Raw genomic sequence first — 18,631 nt, 5'->3', positions numbered from 1 at the left:
CGTTTCAGTTTTTCGTGTTTTTACCTTAGAGAAACAGTCTGTCCCTGAAATTATAACAGCGGTTTATAATAATAATATGTCCCATTGTCAGATCTGAAAAGAGTCCAGTAACATCAAAGCGCCTCACGGCTATCATTGAGCACCTGTCATTTGCTGTGTTCGAGTACACCTGCCGAGGTCTTTATGAGGATCACAAGTTCCTCTTCACGTTACTCCTTGCTCTGAAGATTGATCTGAGCAGAGAGAAGGTCAAACATCAGGTAAGCTGATTGTTAAATTTGTGACACTCAATTTTATTCGAAACGGAACTCCAATATGCCGTTCTGTGATTCTCCAGAAATGTTTGATAAATTTATGGTTACCGTGAGATTTATTTCGTGATGTAAAAGCTTTTGTTATTTCAGGAATTCCAAATCCTAATAAAAGGAGGAGCAGCTCTAGATCTGAATGCCGTTGCTCCAAAACCAGCCAGCTGGATTCTTGACATCACCTGGTTGAACATAGTCAGCTTGAGTGAACTTCAGCAGTTTGACGACCTCCCATCCAAGGTTAACACTTGACTATTAAATCCCGTCACGTACGCTACAAGTTGAGCTGCTTGACGTCATACTACTGAATGCATAGTGTTTTAAACATCTACTTAAAAGCGATCAGCCAATCTACGTCAACCGTCTGGGTGATATTGTCGGTTACCAACACTACTTAAGCATTTAATGTAAAATAAAGTATACCTGACTTTCGTAAAACGTAAAACAGATTATACTTTTAATGAATGGCCGTTGATTTAAATTAGTTCTGCTTCTAGAGAATCATATTTACTACTTATTACTTGTATTGATACGACTAGACAGTAAAATACCTTGAATACTTGTTGACTCAATCTCGGTTTAATCTTGATCTTAAATTATTTGTTAAATAGTATTGTAAGTACTTCATATCAACACCGAATGAAGTGCTGGGTGCTGTATTATTAACCCCACCCAAAACCCCAGGTCGCTACGAACGAGAAGGCGTGGAAGAGGTGGTTTGACACGGATCAGCCGGAAGAAGAGGAAATGCCGGACGGATACAACCAGTCTCTGGACGTGTTCCGGAAATTACTCATGATCAGGGCCTGGTGTCCGGATAGAATCATTCCACAGGCTAGGAAATACATTGCAAGTGCGATGGGCCGCAAGTATGCGGAGGCTGTTATCTTGAATCTAGAGAAGACTTGGTCAGAGAGTGACCCGGTTACACCATTGGTTTGTCTCCTGTCTATGGGAAGTGATCCCACAGCTAGCATTGAGAATCTCGCTAAAAACAATAAACTCGAATGTAGGAGCATTTCGATGGGTCAAGGTATGTCTTTGAAATACGAATGATATACAAAATGAGCTATAAATTAATTAACATGATGAATAATTGCATATCTAACAATTAGCCGATATATTGACTAATTAATCAGGAGTTAATTAATAATTAGTTACTGAACTGCAGGTCAGGAGATTCACGCTCGGAGGCTACTGCAGAGTTTCATGAGCGGAGGAGGCTGGGTCCTGCTTCAGAACTGCCATTTAGCTCTTGGATTCCTGGACGAACTGTTGGAGACAGTAACCACAGCAGAAGATACCAACGAACACTTCAGACTGTGGATGACAACTGAGATACATCCTAAATTCCCCATCAACTTCCTCCAATCATCTATCAAGTTTACCAACGAACCTCCCCAAGGACTGAAGGCCGGATTGAAGAGGACCTATTCTACGGTTACAAAGGAACAGTTGGAGATAACCAGTGCTCCTCAGTGGAAACCTATGTTGTACGCTGTAGCCTTCCTTCACTCTGTTGTTCAGGTTTGAAATATTTTAAAGAAATTGCTGTTTAGGAATGTGAACAAAATGCTATAATTTCGCATCTGAACAAACCGAAACACTGCCTCACCGATAGAAATATTTTACATTCCTAATCCTTATCAGGAGCGAAGAAAGTTTGGTCCGCTAGGATGGAACATCCCATACGAGTTTAACCAGTCTGACTTCACTGCAACAGTCCAGTTCGTACAGAACCATCTAGACGACATGGATCCTAAACGAGGTTTGCAACTGTTAAGTTATAGGGGTGTCAATCCTGACCAGCGGGTTTTCGCTATTCGCAATTTATCTCGGAAATCTTTGTGAAAGTGTCAATGTTCAATGTATATAAAATGTTGCTACAATATTTCAAAAATGAACTTGGTATTTGATCATGAACTGTTTTTAGGAGTCTCGTGGGGTACTGTGTGTTACATGATAGGAGAGGTACAGTACGGTGGTCGAGTAACTGACGACTTCGACAAGATCCTCCTCAATACCTACGCTAAAGTCTGGTTTAGAGACAACATGTTCAATAAAAACTTCTGCTTCTTCAAAGGGTAAACTCTTTTTAATCGATAACTGAAACTCGTGACTCGTCAATCATAAGTGTTTTCATGTATCGTCAGTCATAGGCAAGTCTGTTTGGTGAACGGCTAAACTATAGGCGCATGGGATTTCAACTATTGAACAGTTTAACCTACTTTCCAATCCACCATATCTACTTGGGGGTGTACTATGGTTATAGGGTTGAGGACATCTATATTTTTTGAGTAAATAATAAATCAGCGTATAACCGCAATATCTCCACTTATTTAATTTCTACGTACTTCTTCATGATTTACGTTTTTTGTGAAAGTGCTCAGCTAGATTATATAACTAGAAGTAAGAGCACTTGGCAGGTTATAAGTGAAACTTAAGGTAGTTTTAAATATATATATTATATGATAAGTATATTCAAATAGTTCAGTCTCCAACTTCCACTCACTTCATCTCGGTATTTTAATATCTATATTTAAACTAGATAATGTTCCCATCACTATCTAGCTACCAGTTGACACAGACTGTCAGATCCAGATAAATTGTGCGTATCTGGGGAAGTGAAATAAAATCTCAAAATAAAAAGCTCGCGATTATCAAGTAATTTATACAGATATAAGAGAACATTGACAGGTATTTAGACGAAATCCAAATTCACACACACACACAATAATACAGGTACATAATTCCTGAGTGCAACTCCCTGGAACAGCACCAGGCTTACATAGAAACACTACCACTCACAGACACACCTGAGGTGTTTGGTCTGCACGCAAACGCTGATGTGTCATACCAAAGCAAGGTCCGTACTCCGCCAGTACTCGGCTACCATGTCTCCAAGTCCAAGTTTTAGAGCATTTAAAGCTGTTATGTTGTGCAATATCGTTAAACATGAGAATATTATGTTCAATCCGACAGTTTGATAGACTGTTAACCACGTTTAAATCTAGACCAATAACTTTAAATTTCGATTGCATTATCGTTATGCAGGTTGCGCGCGAGGCATTGGAAACTATCTTGAACGTGCAACCTAAAGACAGTGGAGGAGGAAGCGGGGAAACAAGAGAAAGTGTAGTTTACAGACTGGCAACGGAGATGTTGTACAAGCTTCCTCCTGACTACGTGGCTCACGAGGTCAGTTTTACCGTTCTTGCATGTCCATGTCATGTCATGAAGTATTGTTTTTATTTAAGGGTAGTCACTAGTCATCTTTAGTCATCTAGTAAGGTTGTAAGTTCTTCATATTCAGGTGCGAGCAAGGATTATGAAGTACGGTCACCTTGCTCCGATGAACATCTTCCTCAAACAAGAGATAGACAGAATGCAGCGTGTCATCCTCGCTGTTAGGATTTGTCTTCAGGTGCGCCAGTTTATTGTATTAGCATACTACTTCTGAAGATTTTAAATTTGATCCGATAGAGATCCCACAATTTTATAGTAGTTATGTCTTAATTTGCATTGTTTAACATTCACTCATATCTCTGTTTGATCCCAGGATTTGAAGCTAGCTATAGACGGCACGATTATCATGAATGAGAACTTGAGAGACGCACTGGATAACATGTTTGATGCCCGTATCCCCTCACTCTGGCTAAAGATATCCTGGGAGAGCTCAACTATAGGATTTTGGTTCACTGAGCTGCTTGAACGGACCACCCAGTTCAGTTCTTGGATATTCATGGGCCGACCCAAAGTGTTCTGGATGACAGGGTTCTTTAACCCTCAGGGTTTCCTGACGGCTATGAGACAGGAGGTTACGAGAGCTCACAAGGGTTGGGCTCTTGATTCTGTTGTCCTGTTCAACGAAGTTTGTAAAGTTTTTAAAGAGGATATCGCCACCGCTCCCGCAGGTGAACGTTGTTCAATATTACTGTTATCTTGTAAAGGGGCCGTCCTTAAATTACGTCGGTGAATTTGGCTTATTTTTTAGCCCCCTCCTCATCGTCGCCTTAAGTGGTAAAATTTAAACTCCCACCACCATTTTTTGACGATTTAATTTAAGGATGGCCCCTCAATGATCGTAATAACATATTGAAATTATTCGAATATCACATAGATTTTATATTACTGAAAGATAATATTTGATGAGGATGAGAGACAGAGGAACTTCCCGCAGCACATTGAAGCTACACCACCAAGACCTGATGTAGTGATCTATTCAGATAAAGCAAAGAAGGTTTATCTTTAATGGAGCTGACTTGTGGAAATGAGCAGAACTTTGTTGATCAAGAGAAGCGAAAGATGAAGAGATATCAGCAGCTGACAGAAGAGATAGAAGCCAACGGATGGGCTTGCAAGCTCCAGACAGTAGAAGTGGGAGCTCGAGGCATTTACAACTATAGCCTCCCAACCTTTATGAACCACCTGAACGTACAGAACAAAGAGAAGCAGAAGGCCTGCATGAAGATCGCTGAGATCAGCCTGAGGGCATCGTATACCATCTATTTGTCCAGAAACACTACCATATGGACAGATGATTGGGAGTTAGTCAAGAGACCAGTAATAGCATAGTAGGAGCGTAGAATGTTTGGGCCCAGAAAAACATGTTTAATACCGCTATGAGCCCGTCATATGCCGGGGACTACTATGAAAGTGATGATGCTGTGTTGTTGAAAGACCTTCAACCAATCAAAGATGTACCTCATCACGCCAAGCAGTTATGCTTGTATGTGAATATACACTTATAGAGTACAACAACTTTATAACACTCCCATCCATATAATATCATATTAATATCACATTAATATAATATTAATATCTTATTAATATTGCAATAACATTATGTTAATATTATATCAAGATTCTATGAATATTTTATGGATAATAATATTTTTAATACAATATCACATTAATATTATCTCAATATTATATTCATATTGAGCGCTTTTATTTATGCAAATCATGGCGCCTCTAGCGTGGCCTTCGATAATCACAACAGATGCATTCTCTATATTAACAAAAATATTAAACTTTCTGAAATTTGAAGTTTAGATATAGTACAGTCAAATACGTTTTTTTGTCGGACAAAATTCGCAACAAAGCGATTTTAACGGGAAATGGTCAGGAAAGGTCTCAGGAATCATTCCAGAGAATTCCCAAATTTCTGACTTGAGCAAAATCCACAATTACCACTTTTTTACCACTTTTTACCACTTTGGTTTTCCGCAAATAAGTCACGTTCTGAATATCCTAGAAGATTTTAGTTTAAAGCAGTGTGTTTAGAAAGCAAAGAAGAACAACTTTTTCTTAAACAACTTTTTTAAAAATAAATTATTTAATTAATTGATTAAATAATTAATAAATTTTCAGATATTTCAAAAATATATTTTGATAAAAAATGTTCACAATTACATTACACGTATAATGAACTAATTTTTATAAAACTTTTGGAAATTTTCACTTGCAATATTTTGGACTTTTCGAAAATAACGTTAACGCTGACTAACAATTAAAATAAAAGATTTGGATCATTATTACAGTTTAATTTCAGAGGGTGTGTATGTTCACGGTTTGTTTTTGGATGGCGCAAGCTGGGACAAAAAGAACGCTAAACTTGCTGAACAAGCTCCCAAAGTATTGTTCGTTCCCCTTCCTGTCATTCACATTTTCGCGGTCAATAATGCCAGGTCAGTGAAATGCTCTTAACTTTACTATGGTTATAATCTAGTGGGAAATATTTCAAATTATTGCTGAAAAGTTATCACCCTTATTCCTGAATTCTGAGCTCTTTTTAAATTCCATTATTTCAGTCCCGGTGGAAAGATAAAAGACCCAAATCTGTACATGTGTCCGATCTACAAAAAGCCCAAAAGAACTGATTTAACTTTCATCACGAGTGTGTTCCTCAAAACCAGCCAGCAGCCCGAGCACTGGATCATGCGGGCTGTAGCTTTGCTCTGTGATATCAAATAAACATCAAATATATATTATTATGTAGAACCAGACTGTTGATTGTAAATTGTTGTAGACTTTATATCAAAGACTGTATCCAATAAACCTATTTATATATTACCATGTTATTCGAAGTAGACTATTTAATAATGAAATTGAATTCGATAAAAAAAATGAAGCATGTGTATAACATGACAAAGTTTAATTTCTGCTCGATAAAATGTTAGACAATACTGATATCATCTATTTTTGATATGAAGTGAAGCAGGCTTCGTTTTGTGTAAAAATATTAAAGATTAAGAAATGACAATTAAAATTTTGTATGGAATTTATTTTCCAAGTGAATAAAAGCTTCGTTTTGTGTGAAAAAGTTTCAAAATGAAGCAACTATATTTACTTTTTAAGGAATGTTTTCTTTTCAACTCAATTGACTTCTGTTTTCAGTTACAAATTATTCCTATTTCAGTCCACATATACTGTGTTTTATGAGTTTCTGGCATCTATATAGATAATTCAATATAAATCAATTGTCCTGGTCTAGAACGAGGCATTAACAATAAATTGTCTTTGTGGGTTAATTCTATTGATCCATGGGAGCAATATTTTTCATTTTTAGAGTTTAGAACACATGACAAGGAAGAAGGTCACAAAGTGGTAGTTTATGTTTAACCTCGGATGTCAGTAATCCAGGATAATGTAGAGGAAATCGGAAAGATCATTATCGAATGCGAAATGCTTTCATGAATTCAGATATTCCAGCAAACATACTCACAAAGTGATCAATTTTATGATTTTACTTTATTGAATGTTAGGCAAGCTGCTATGGTAGTTGGTTAGTTATTAATTGTGAACAAGAAAACAAACTTAAGTTTTTTGTAAAACAAGTTTCAAATAAATCATTAAAATTTAATCTTTATAATTGCAATAAAATTAAAGGTATTTAAAGGTTCATCAAAGGTGTAATCTAAAATCACGATTGTAAACTTGAAACTGTTCCTAGTCACACTTTTGTCGGTTTGAAGTAAAGGGGTCAATATCGAATATCATTATAAATTATAGTTATACAGCAAATTTTGCATAATTATTCACTAATTGATTGCGAAAATGAATGCTCAAGGTAAAATTTTAATTACATTAATCAATGTCCGATGTAATTTAATTATCAATCTAACACATTTAAAACCTGTAATATCTCTCATAAATTCATTAGGGGTCAATTAATGAATAGTAAAAACATTAGGTTGGTCTATATCTAATAAAACATGAAATCTCGCGGGTCAATAATTTTGAAGGTCAACAATAATATCACAATAAAGCAGTCCATAAAATTAAGTTAAAAACAATACAAATACAGCTAAATTAATGTTTTGCAGTCTCCATGCTCAGAGTTATTAAATGCTAAAATCTGGAAAAGATCAATGTCAAATTGTTAAAACTTTGTTTCTACTTCAGTAATAGTTGTTAACAACTACTAACAGATTACTAACACTAACAGTTACTAACACTAGGCTCAGTCCGTGTGACGTCAATCCTCGTGCTTGCCGAGCGGGGGGTTGGTAGCTGTTGACTGTCTTTGTTCTGTCAAGTTTATCGTTGTTGTAGACTGTCTTTGTTCGGGGCCGTTTATCGTTGTCGTGACAATGGAACTCCTGCGGTTTGTGATGGTCCCATTGGATACCATACCCACCATGGGGTTAGCTATCACTCCGTCTTCAGAAGTGCCGTTGGTGTTAGACATCCTCGTGGAAAATGGTAGCCGTCTCCCCTGTTCCTTTAAACATCTGAACAGAGTAGCTGTTTTGTACAGCGTCTCCTTGTAGAACTTCCTAAGACCTGCCATCCTCCAGTACCAAATCAGAGGAGTCACCACAGCGTGAAGTCCAGCACACATCACCAGGGAGAAGGTCACGAAGTGGTTTTTTGTGTCGAAACTTAGCAGGGAGGTTGCTCCTTCCGGTCTTAGCAGATCCGAGAAAGCCAGTATCATGTAGATAACATTGGGAAGATTAAGGACGGTGTAGTTCACAGTTGCCAGCAGGATGGTGTAAGTTGCTCGCAACTTCAGTTTGTCAGGAGGCTGCCTGAAGCGAACTTTGTTGAGGTTGTTGATAGCTCGTTTCTTGCAGAAGAGCCTCTCCCACCAGTTTATCTCCCTCTGAGGACACTGCACATCAAGGTCCTCTGTCTCTGCTCTTTGTTGTCCAATCAGAAGGACGTAGGAGATACAACAGCTCAGTAGCACTGCTATAAAAGGGATTACTCTCTCCACTATATTAAATAGGCCAAATATAATCCAGTATTTTTGAGAATCTTTTCCAAAGAGTCCTTGGTAGTCCCAGTGACAGATCAGAAAGTCTGAGTTGAGGGAGTAGGAAGACTTGAAAAAGTAGGGGAGACAAACCTGTATGACCATCAGCAGAATGTAAAGACATATCACCCCCTTCACCACAGCCATGGAGTTTTTGGCAAAGGGGAACAAGAGTGCCTTCGTCCGACAAACGTTGAAAGTAAGGATTAGGAAGATTGACATCTGGTTGGAAATGGTCCAGAACATTCCCCATACATTGCATATTGTATGGTCGCTGAGCCAGCTGGTGCCTTCCTCCAAGAAGGACACTCCCACAGGTAGCAACATGATGCAGAGCAGGAGGTCTGTAAGGGTGATGTTAGAGTAGAGGAGATTGGCAATGTCTCCTTTCTTTGACTTTGAGAAGAAGTAGGCCAGAGTGAAACTGTTAGTCAGACCTCCCACAACGAAGACTAGCACAGAAACCAGACCATAAGTCCAACCCACCGCATCCACAGTCGGCTTTATCAGCTGTCCCATCCTCGATCACAATATCTAACTGAGAATCAAGTATTTAGGATCGGAATTTTACTAATATATTACTCCCAGCTAGCTGTAGCTACAATATGACGGTGAAAATATCGAATGAAAACATAATAGTTTTGCAAGGAGGGTATTTCAACAGACACTAAACGACACGTGTAATACGTCACAGCAAGTCACGTGGTCACGTTGATTGTTAAATGGTAACCAAAAATCCAATAAAACCTAATAGGTTGTTCAACGTATAGAGATTATTGGACATCTCGTTACTACTTAACAGGTTTACTGTGGCGCAAAATCTAATTTCAGTTATGATGTTGCCCAATATCAATCTTACACGGTTGAGCGAAACGGTTTGATCTAGCTGTTTAAGAATGAAGGAGCATGGATCGTATTACGACACTCGACCATCAGTCTCGGAACTAAAGGCAAGAAAACAAGCGGAATAACTATAATATAGAGTTAAACTTAAAGTGACAGTCGAGTGGCTTGTAACCATCATACTCTGTACTCCATTGAGCATAAATATATTAAGTTGTAAACTAACACTGAATCGTCTAAAAGGTATCCGCAGAATTCGTTTTGGTTTTAGTGCATGGTAAAGCACTAAAAATCAAACGATTTCTTGCATCCAACATAAGCTATAGCAACATAAAAAACATTACTCGGGTAAAACAAATCGTTTATACTGTTTATGTTTAACGTTTAAGCCCGCAAGCTACAAAAAGTGCTATTTTATGATGGCCTCTGTAATAATGTTAAAATTATAATATATTATATATATGTACATTAATAAGCTTATCTTTGATTTTCCATAAACGCTAATATTCATTTAAAAGCAACGCATCGAATTAAATTAACTAGGCTTCTCTAGAAGCTGCTATACATTTTAAATGTTTGATGGCCAACTTAAAGACAAAATCAAATGTGCACTTTATGTTGCTTTTGGTGCATATTATTTTGTAAGGTCGAGTGAATACTAAATAGTTAAACGTTTACTTTGAATTTTGTACCAAAGCAAAGGAAAGACTTACATTTTAAATATTAGTTTAAGTACCAGTTGGTACCAGCTCGGCAATCTAATTTTCAAGTCTGACTGTTAAACAAGCTAATCGGGGGATGACCTTTTTGAGATTTTGCAGGACATTTCTCTGCACTCTGGGGAATAATCTAAATTTAAAACTGCAATTGTTTTCAAGCAGCCTAGTTAAAACATGCACCCCAACGCGTAGTCCATTTTGATTTAGTATCAGACATTAAATTAAATTGAGACTTCGTAAATTGTTGTGGGTTACCAGAAACAATGATAATCGATTATCAGTACAGTTGTTTTATAAATATGATAACTTGATCATCTCAGCCCTGATCAGTCCAGGACCGGTAGCTTTTAAAATTCCATTGACTAATTCATTACCCATAATTTATAATTAACTTTTGTATCAGGGTGACTTTTTGTCTTTAATATTACATGGAGAAAGTAGAAACAACTATTGCGCAGAAGATTAATGATCACTACTAATTCCTATTTTTAATAAGAAACGAAAACATGTAGGGCAATGAGCCATCAAGTCATAGTTAAAGGTTTTGGTCGAAACTGGAAACGTCAGTCATATCTTTTTTTGACTTGTAACAGCGAATTAGCAATCAACTATCAGTAACGACCAATAAAATTGCAGTATCCCTGTCACGTGTCAAAACAAATATGGATCCCCTCCGTCCTCTTCACTATTGGTGTAACTATTAATCAGGTCTGGCTTATTTAATTAAGATTATCAGCACTTTTCGAGCAGATGTGATCAAATTGCTATCAGGAATGAGTGAGACCTCGCTACTATTGTCAAGTTTGATTTGCTATCCTTAACATTTCCAATAAATGTTAGGATCGTACTCAAATCACTCAATGAGCAGCCCAAATTGTTAGTGACCAAAAAATGAACGACTCTAACTATAAGTATAAGCAGTAGAGGGAAAATGTCTAAAATAATTGAATTTATTTGAACAAATTGTTTGCTGTGTGTATACACTTATACAGGTTACCTAAAAGCTAGAAGTCGGCAACTTCTTCGTGCTAATGCAGTGCGTTCCATCAGCTTTGGAAGATATGGAACAGTCGAACTATAAGAACGCCCACCAAGATCCGTATCTATACCACTCCGTATCTATACCACTCCAACGACTAGGAGGAGACCTCTTCATGTAGCATTTATGTATGTAAAACTGCCCCAAAATCAGTCACAAGAGTCTGGTTAGTGGTTGAACACATTTGATAATGATATTTAGAATTCTGCCGTTTTCTCAGAAAAAGAAGTAAGTCCATCGTCGCCATTTTCGTACTTACTTCCTTTTCTGAGAAAAATGTGACTTACTTCCTTTTCTGAAAAAAATCTCTGTTTTATCTTTTTCTGAGAAGGAAGTAAGTCCAAGCCTTATGCCCAATTTTTGAGGCTGGGATCTATGTATTTTGGATTATATTTTCAAATATAAACAATTAGGTTAATCTAAATTGCTCCATATCATATAATAAATGTTTTTAAATAATACAGGGTGGCCCAAAAGTAACTGCCCACACGCAACCCTTTAATAACTCACGTAATTCTTCTTAGAATTGCACAGAAATTTCAGAGATTATAGATATGGGTCAAACTTAGATTTCCTGAAAGTTTCGTCAAATTTAATTAATTGCAGTGGGTGTGGCCAGTGGTACGCCACTCCCTTTTTTAAACTATTGTCACCATAAAGTGAGAACGCTTTCAGCTAGGAACTTCAAGGTTTCTAGACATATTTGGTTTCATAATTTAAGTCTTTTCCCAAAATTTCAAGTTGGTCGTTCACAATTTAACTGAGTAATGACCCTTTTAAGATATTGCAGATACGTGATCCAGCACTTAATCAGTGATATCGTCACTCAATCAATGCCCTGATTGGTTGGAGACTGCTTATAGGACAGCAACTGAAGCGCTTGGAATCCAGAAAATGATTCAATCAGCAAGGACTATGTCGTGATGGGTGGTGAGCGTTTTCAGAGACATGATATCACCATTAACACCATTAACATACAATGCTTACTCTTTTCAAAACAATGGTGCGGAGTAAGCAAGAAATATAATTTTGCTGCTTGTCTGGAATCACCAAAGATCACAGACATAGAGACTATAGAAAATATTTCCGATTGGCCACCAAAGATGGTAACATTGGCATGCTGTTCAAAAACAACCCTGCGACATTGATTAGAAGCTACTGGCGTTCTGGTTACTAAGGCGTTAGTGCCGAGTAATGCCTCCGGGTAGTGCTCCTCAATCAACTTAACAAAAATCAATGCATTCTTTGGCTACAAACTTTGAGAACTTTTTAGAAATTGGAGTAAACGCGACACAGCTGTGAAACCCATGGGCCATGCCTACATTTGATCTGTTAAAATTCTCACTTGTCAAATTTCTCAAAGACTTTCCCGACACGCCCTAATAACAACTCAATCTCGGAATAGTGCTTACAAAAAACTCCAACGAGTAAACGGAGGGCGTGTTTCATACTGTTGTCCTAAAGTGATCCCAGCCAAACCTTTTTTAAGCACTCTAAGTAAGTAGAAGAACTGATAAGGTATCTAAGCAGCAGTCAGTCCCAATTGAAGAATACGGATTGAAGGATAATGAAATTAGCTATAAATGTACTATATCTGATTTGTACTATATCTGATTTAACAGGTAGCTTTAAGAGCTTAAACTGCAATGTAAAATACTAAAGGTGAAACCGGCGAAATTTCGAGCTGTTGCAGTATAACAGTATTCATCTTGGAGACACCACCGAATTTAATCGCCTCTCATTCACTGTACGTTGGTCCGAAGGTAAAACCCTGTAAGATACGCATTTTAAGGAAGGACCCCACAATCTTATTTAAAATCCTAGCTATTCAAAACCCAAATGCTATGATTAAATTGGCTTTGGGATGACTAGAAAGGTCGAAGATAGTACCATGACCAAGAGGAAAGTGCTGAGTTTAGGTGCAACCCAATTAATCAAATATTCATGTTATATTTCAAAGCGGCATACATAACATTGTAACTGTAAGCACGTCTAACTTTAATGAATCTTGATGAATTGGAGTGTGCCATCCAAACTTGAATTTATTTGAACAGATTGTTTGCTGTGGGTATACAGGTTACTTAAAAGCAGGAAGTCAGTAACCTCATCAATTACCAAATACTTGAATAGCACCCGTAATTCTTGTCAGAATTGCACAATAATTTCAGAGGCCCTCGGATGAGTCAAATAAAGCTGTTTTTCTACAGAATACAAATCCATTTAACCAATTATTTGGCTGTCTTCGGATGGACACTCAAGGGAAAATTTAAGGATTGCACCCAACAAATTATTTTGAATGGATAAAACTGCCCCAAAATCAGTCACAAGAGCATGGTTAGTGGTTCAACACATTTGAAAATGATATTTTAGAATTGTCCTGAGTTATTAAATGAGGTCTATTAAGAGTTTCATGAAAACTTTCAGACAATTCACATGACGTCAGACCACACCAAATTTCAGACATGGAACATTGTAGAGAACTGTAAAATAAAGGCCAACACTTGAATCCCTAGGTTAGTGTGTAGTGGTTACTGTCACAAAGGAGTGCTAAATTAGTTGTTAGTGCCCTTAACAGATTTTGAAAGAAACTATTTTCACTTAACCTATGATGGGTGAAAGACTACAAGTAACAACAGCAAACCCTCACAATATACGTTTTAATGGAAAATTGGGCATAGTTTGAAATCGTCGCACTAATTATACAGACAGAATAATCGAAAGTAAACGAGACTATTGTGGTTTAAATGGCCCCGTAAAAACCATTCTACCAGTAGGTAGGTTTGAAATAAAGTACTCGATTAGTGGGAACATATTATACTCGAGTATAGTGACAGTTGGCAGTAGGGCACACAGCTCCTCTTCGTGCACCATTCAAAATGAACACATAGGTAAGGAGACTACTGGCGATCAGCGGAAATCTAAACCTTTTACCAAAAACTGCATATTGTCATATGCAATTTGGTGTTTAATGGCAAATTTGACAATCTTAACCGTTTAGCGTGGACGAAGAAAATGTTCTGGAGAAACCTGGTTCGGGTTGAGTAGGTGTACGAATTTTTATCACGCCTCAAATTCTCAATATCTTGTGTCACTTTTTATTAACCTATTCATATTTCATATTGACCTACTAGCTGAAAACACATTGTAATAAACATTTGTGACTGGTGACAAATTTAGTGAATATATTTTTTGAAGTAATTGCAATTACGATCGCATTCTATGAAGATTTCAGAACCATAAGAAAGAACGATAGCAACTAGTCAGACCAATCACCAATGGCAATGCAGCGCAGATCCAATGACCTACAAACTGTTAACATGAACCTCGAGGCCCCTATTTGATAAGTCGTTATACAGGCGAACACTAAACAGCTGAGGATATGATAAATGGAGTTGAGTTTCAATTTGTGGCAATACGACTGATAGTATCAAGTAACACATAGATATTTCGATGTGATCATTATATTAGATAGTCTACGATAATATACCATTATAATCATACCTTATCAGTTTTGGATCACTTCAATTTGATAATATTAATCTTCGATGTGATCTGAAGCGTGACAAACAAGCAGCGATAATCTAATTATCTAATCAACTGGTAATTGGTTTGCATTCAAGAACGGTAACAAAAGCTTTAAGCCGGAGCCCTTTTTCAATTTCATTTCCGAGGCGAGGGAGTGACTTTATCAACTAAATGAAAAGTTTATTGAGATGCCAAATCAGGGGATTAATACCATTTTTTAGTCCATGTCAATGAAATAGCTTAATGTCATGTCTGATAACGATGTTGAACGTTTAAGTTGTAGGTTTACAACCTACCAGGACGCGCGCCGAGTTGGACTCGTCGACGGTCCAATATATGGAACAGATATTTTACGAGTATCACCCGTTAACGTTTAAGTTGAAATGAAATTTTATAAAAGCAATCTATGTACTTAATTAAATAAATGATAATGCAAAACACAACGCTACTATCTAATTTTCCCTCAGAAGATCGAATCAAATTAATTACATTCTTCGCCGGACTGCTCAATCAGAAGCATCGGTTCTCAGATAATTTAAATCTTAAATATGTATCATGAAGAGGCAAATTGCGATCGCACAATACAAGTCCAGCTATCCCTGGCATCCGCAATCTACGAATAGCATTTACCATGAACCATTCTCTTTATTCACAACATAAAGTTTTCCTAATACAGGTTGAGAGGAGCCCAACAACTAAAATTGAACACATCAGTTTTAATTGCAAATATGTCGGATCACGCCATACTCGGTTGAATGCACATTATCTCGTTCAATCTGGGAAGTTCAGTAAATGTTGGCCGTGTAAGTACTTGATTTGTTGACCACTTGTTTTATTGCATTACTTGAAGGGCCCTAAAAAGCTCCCAGTAAACTTATGAACTGAACCGATGATGTCCCGATAACATTAACTCAGAGAACAGTATTCGGCAGAAAGGGTCTTTCTAATCGAATTTCATCGTCATTGCAGCCACATTTATCGAGCAGTTCGAGTAAGGAGACAATCAGAAGATTAAAATGAGACTAGCATTTTAGATGTAGCCACATCCAGCTAAGTTCAAGCTGTTACGGAAAAAAGGGACTCTTTTCTGTCGAGCCGCTTGGTGTTTAGCTATTAATCTAACAACTAAATTTATCTAGAAATGCCCCACTGGAATCACAATGAACTGCCATTAATTTCCGTTCAGACAAAAAAGGAAGCTTACGAAGCACATTAACTGTATCAGTTGTAACAACAGCCCCGCTAACCGCTGTGCTTTCAGCACTGGATATGCCTCTTAGACAACACCTTCGATCGATAATGAATGTTCGCTGGCCAAGCATGATCTCCAATAAGAGAGGGTATTTTTACGGATGGAAATTAAGTAAGCACAGGGCTTTGATGCTTTATTTTATATTGGTCATCTTGACGACAGCCCCCTGCGAAGAAGAAAGATAGCTGGGAATCCCAACTTGGGATGAACATTACCCGGTAGGAAGGGTGAAGGGTATAGCTCGCATTAACCTACTTAAAATATTTTACATCTTAGTGAATTGGCTGCAGGTAATACTAATCGTGGTGAATCAAAAAATTTGCGCGACCCTAATGAAAATTAAGTTCTTTATGTTATATAGCGAAATGATTTTATTAAGAGAATAATTTTGAGATTTTTTTGATTTATTAAGTTTGATAATAAAATAAAATAGCAAATCAAATTTTATGAAATTTGCCGGTCGCAGATTGTAAACAAAGGTATCGATTAGACCCGCAGTTGTGGTCCACTGGTTGTACTATGTCTCACCTCGGCCTCAACTGGCCGTTAAAATTAGATTATGAATCAATTTTCACCTCATTCACCGTAATATTGTTGGCCAACGATTCTTTGTTTAGCCAACACCGCTTAAATCTGCTCCACTATTCCCCCAAGAAACTTTATATGTGATTTTACTCATCACTCTGCATGAATGCAATTCAATATATGTGATGTTATCTGTCTGATATTGTTATCACGTTTAGACGTAGTGGTCAAGGAATAAATCAACAAATCATCTCTAAAAAGATGTACAAAATAAATATTTAAACAGCAATAATTAAGACCAGCAACGAACAACGGCAACTTAAAATTTCATAATCCCAACAATTCTTTATCTGTCAACAGTCAATTCATCGGAATCACCGCCCGATTTTTCGCGGTCTTGATCCAACGTGTTACAATCAATCCGTTAGTCGATTATATTACAATAACAAAAATCCGCTTTACACTTTTTGCTACTCTAATATGTAACTGCTAAAAGTATTTCTCTACCACGAGTACAACTCTTCCGATAATCTTCTCAAAATAACCAATAGCGAAAATTTAAACATTTTTATTTCAGTCTTACCATTTCTCGCAAAATCATTCTTATCAATTATCGACTCCAATTATAATTCCATTATCGCATTATAATTGGAGTCAATATCAATAACATGCTGTCGAGGAACAGGAAATAAAATTAACAATTAGACCCGTTACATGCAGTACTGCAATAAAAATTGTATACCGTCCGGTTAAATTTGGGTCGTTGACCTTGTAATTGTAATTGTATCATTTAAAAATATGTTAATAACTTTTATAATACGTTAAATTAGTACGCTCATCACTATGTGCTCATCGGTATAAACTCAAAGTGCAAAGATCAGAAAAGCCGAAACGAACAAGCAGTATCTAGAAACAATTGCAGTATCTAGTGCTCTAGTAGAATAATAGGATCCCAAGCCACTTGCTACAGTCACTTATGACTTATGACTTTGTCGCTTACCAACAATGATTAGGAGTGCAGCTTACGTCAGCATGAATACGCCAACGCAACAGCAATTACTAAGATTGAGACATCAACAAATATAAGACGCACAACTAATTATCGATTGTATCACATTCAGTTGAGATTTTCGACTTCATATTAAGGCTTTATTATGAGACATAAGCGTCAGGCTTCATTGTCATTATTAATTATATGTTACAAAACTATCGAAGATTTAGTAGAGATACAGACTTAACTAGTACCAACCAATAAGTTTGGCCACGCAGTGACGCAATTTCCGAGACGATTTATAAATTAATAATCTTGTGAGATAAGAGATGCCGATTGTGGAGATTGAATACCGGAAAGTGGACCGAAAATTAATTAATATCAATATCATGGAAAGTGTGAGACTGTGAGATGCCGTATAGTAAAGCGAGGAGCTAGAGAGAGTGGGAAGGCGGAAGCCACAGACATAAAAGAAAAAATGATGTAGGATGTAAAGTTATTATCAAGTTAAATTATTGAAAATAATTGTTCATTAGCCATTGTTATATTATAATATGTTGAACGATAATTAAAAATCAAAGCGGCAAGCTTTGAGCTTGCCGCTTTGCAGTTACTGTTGCATTGAATAAACTAGCACGACGAATCAATACATCCTTTGTTGTTTGTCCTTCCAATTAATCCGTCGTGAAATTTTAATTTCCATCTCCCTCAACTAAATCCTTACTTTACAAGTGCAAGTACCATTTTGCATTTTGATCTAGGCGCAGGTTATATTTCCGCCGAAAGCTTGTCCATTGTTAATTGACTAACCTGGCGCGCGCTACTTCGTTGCACTATTGATTCACAATGTCAATCCTTCGCAGCTCGGTGAGGCACAGTGGTGCATCTCGCCGATAGATACCGTGGTTGCGAGAAGAATTATTTGGTGCGTGGCGCGACCCAGTAGTGCATCGCGCTACAATATATAGCACTACTACTAGTACTACACTAACTACTTCGAAGAAATTTCGACGAGCAACATCCGTCAAGCCTTTAATATTTAATATATATAATATATATATTTTTATATACAATACAATAATGAATAATGATTTAAATAGGGGGTGCACGATAAAAAATAAACTTGCTCGGATTTTCAAATTTTGTACCATTGCACATTAAGTTTT

The 18,631-nt window shown here is 37.1% G+C and overlaps 2 protein-coding genes across 2 annotated transcripts in view; one reads left to right on the top strand and one right to left on the bottom strand.

Annotated features, from left to right (window-relative positions):
• Positions 1 to 6,735, top strand: part of LOC134823786 (dynein axonemal heavy chain 8-like) — a 41,680-nt gene extending 34,945 nt beyond the window's left edge. The window contains exons 42-53 of the mRNA XM_063835354.1: positions 92 to 260; positions 405 to 548; positions 993 to 1,341; positions 1,480 to 1,835; positions 1,959 to 2,076; positions 2,242 to 2,392; positions 3,051 to 3,174; positions 3,363 to 3,506; positions 3,622 to 3,732; positions 3,868 to 4,222; positions 5,863 to 5,998; positions 6,122 to 6,735. Coding sequence (XP_063691424.1) covers positions 92 to 260; positions 405 to 548; positions 993 to 1,341; positions 1,480 to 1,835; positions 1,959 to 2,076; positions 2,242 to 2,392; positions 3,051 to 3,174; positions 3,363 to 3,506; positions 3,622 to 3,732; positions 3,868 to 4,222; positions 5,863 to 5,998; positions 6,122 to 6,284 — 2,320 coding nt within the window. The 3' untranslated portion in view covers positions 6,285 to 6,735. The remainder of the gene's footprint in view (positions 1 to 91; positions 261 to 404; positions 549 to 992; positions 1,342 to 1,479; positions 1,836 to 1,958; positions 2,077 to 2,241; positions 2,393 to 3,050; positions 3,175 to 3,362; positions 3,507 to 3,621; positions 3,733 to 3,867; positions 4,223 to 5,862; positions 5,999 to 6,121) is intronic.
• Positions 6,736 to 7,788: 1,053 nt separating this feature from the next.
• On the bottom strand, positions 7,789 to 9,090 carry LOC134823622 (uncharacterized). Its single transcript, XM_063835154.1, has one exon. It carries the CDS (start codon positions 9,088 to 9,090, stop codon positions 7,789 to 7,791), a length of 1,302 nt encoding a protein of 433 aa, XP_063691224.1.
• Between the last annotated feature and the right edge of the window lie 9,541 nt (positions 9,091 to 18,631).

This window comes from Bolinopsis microptera, chromosome 11 (assembly GCF_026151205.1).
Source record: "Bolinopsis microptera isolate Bmic1 chromosome 11, MBARI_Bmic_1.0, whole genome shotgun sequence".
Classification (NCBI taxonomy): Eukaryota; Metazoa; Ctenophora; class Tentaculata; order Lobata; family Bolinopsidae; genus Bolinopsis; species Bolinopsis microptera.
This window is presented reverse-complemented; position numbering and strand designations above follow the sequence as displayed.

Excerpts from the sequence above, each read along its gene's own strand:
- LOC134823622 (XM_063835154.1), bottom strand. The coding sequence starts at position 9,090 with ATGGGACAGCTGATAAAGCCGACTGTGGATGCGGTGGGTTGGACTTAT.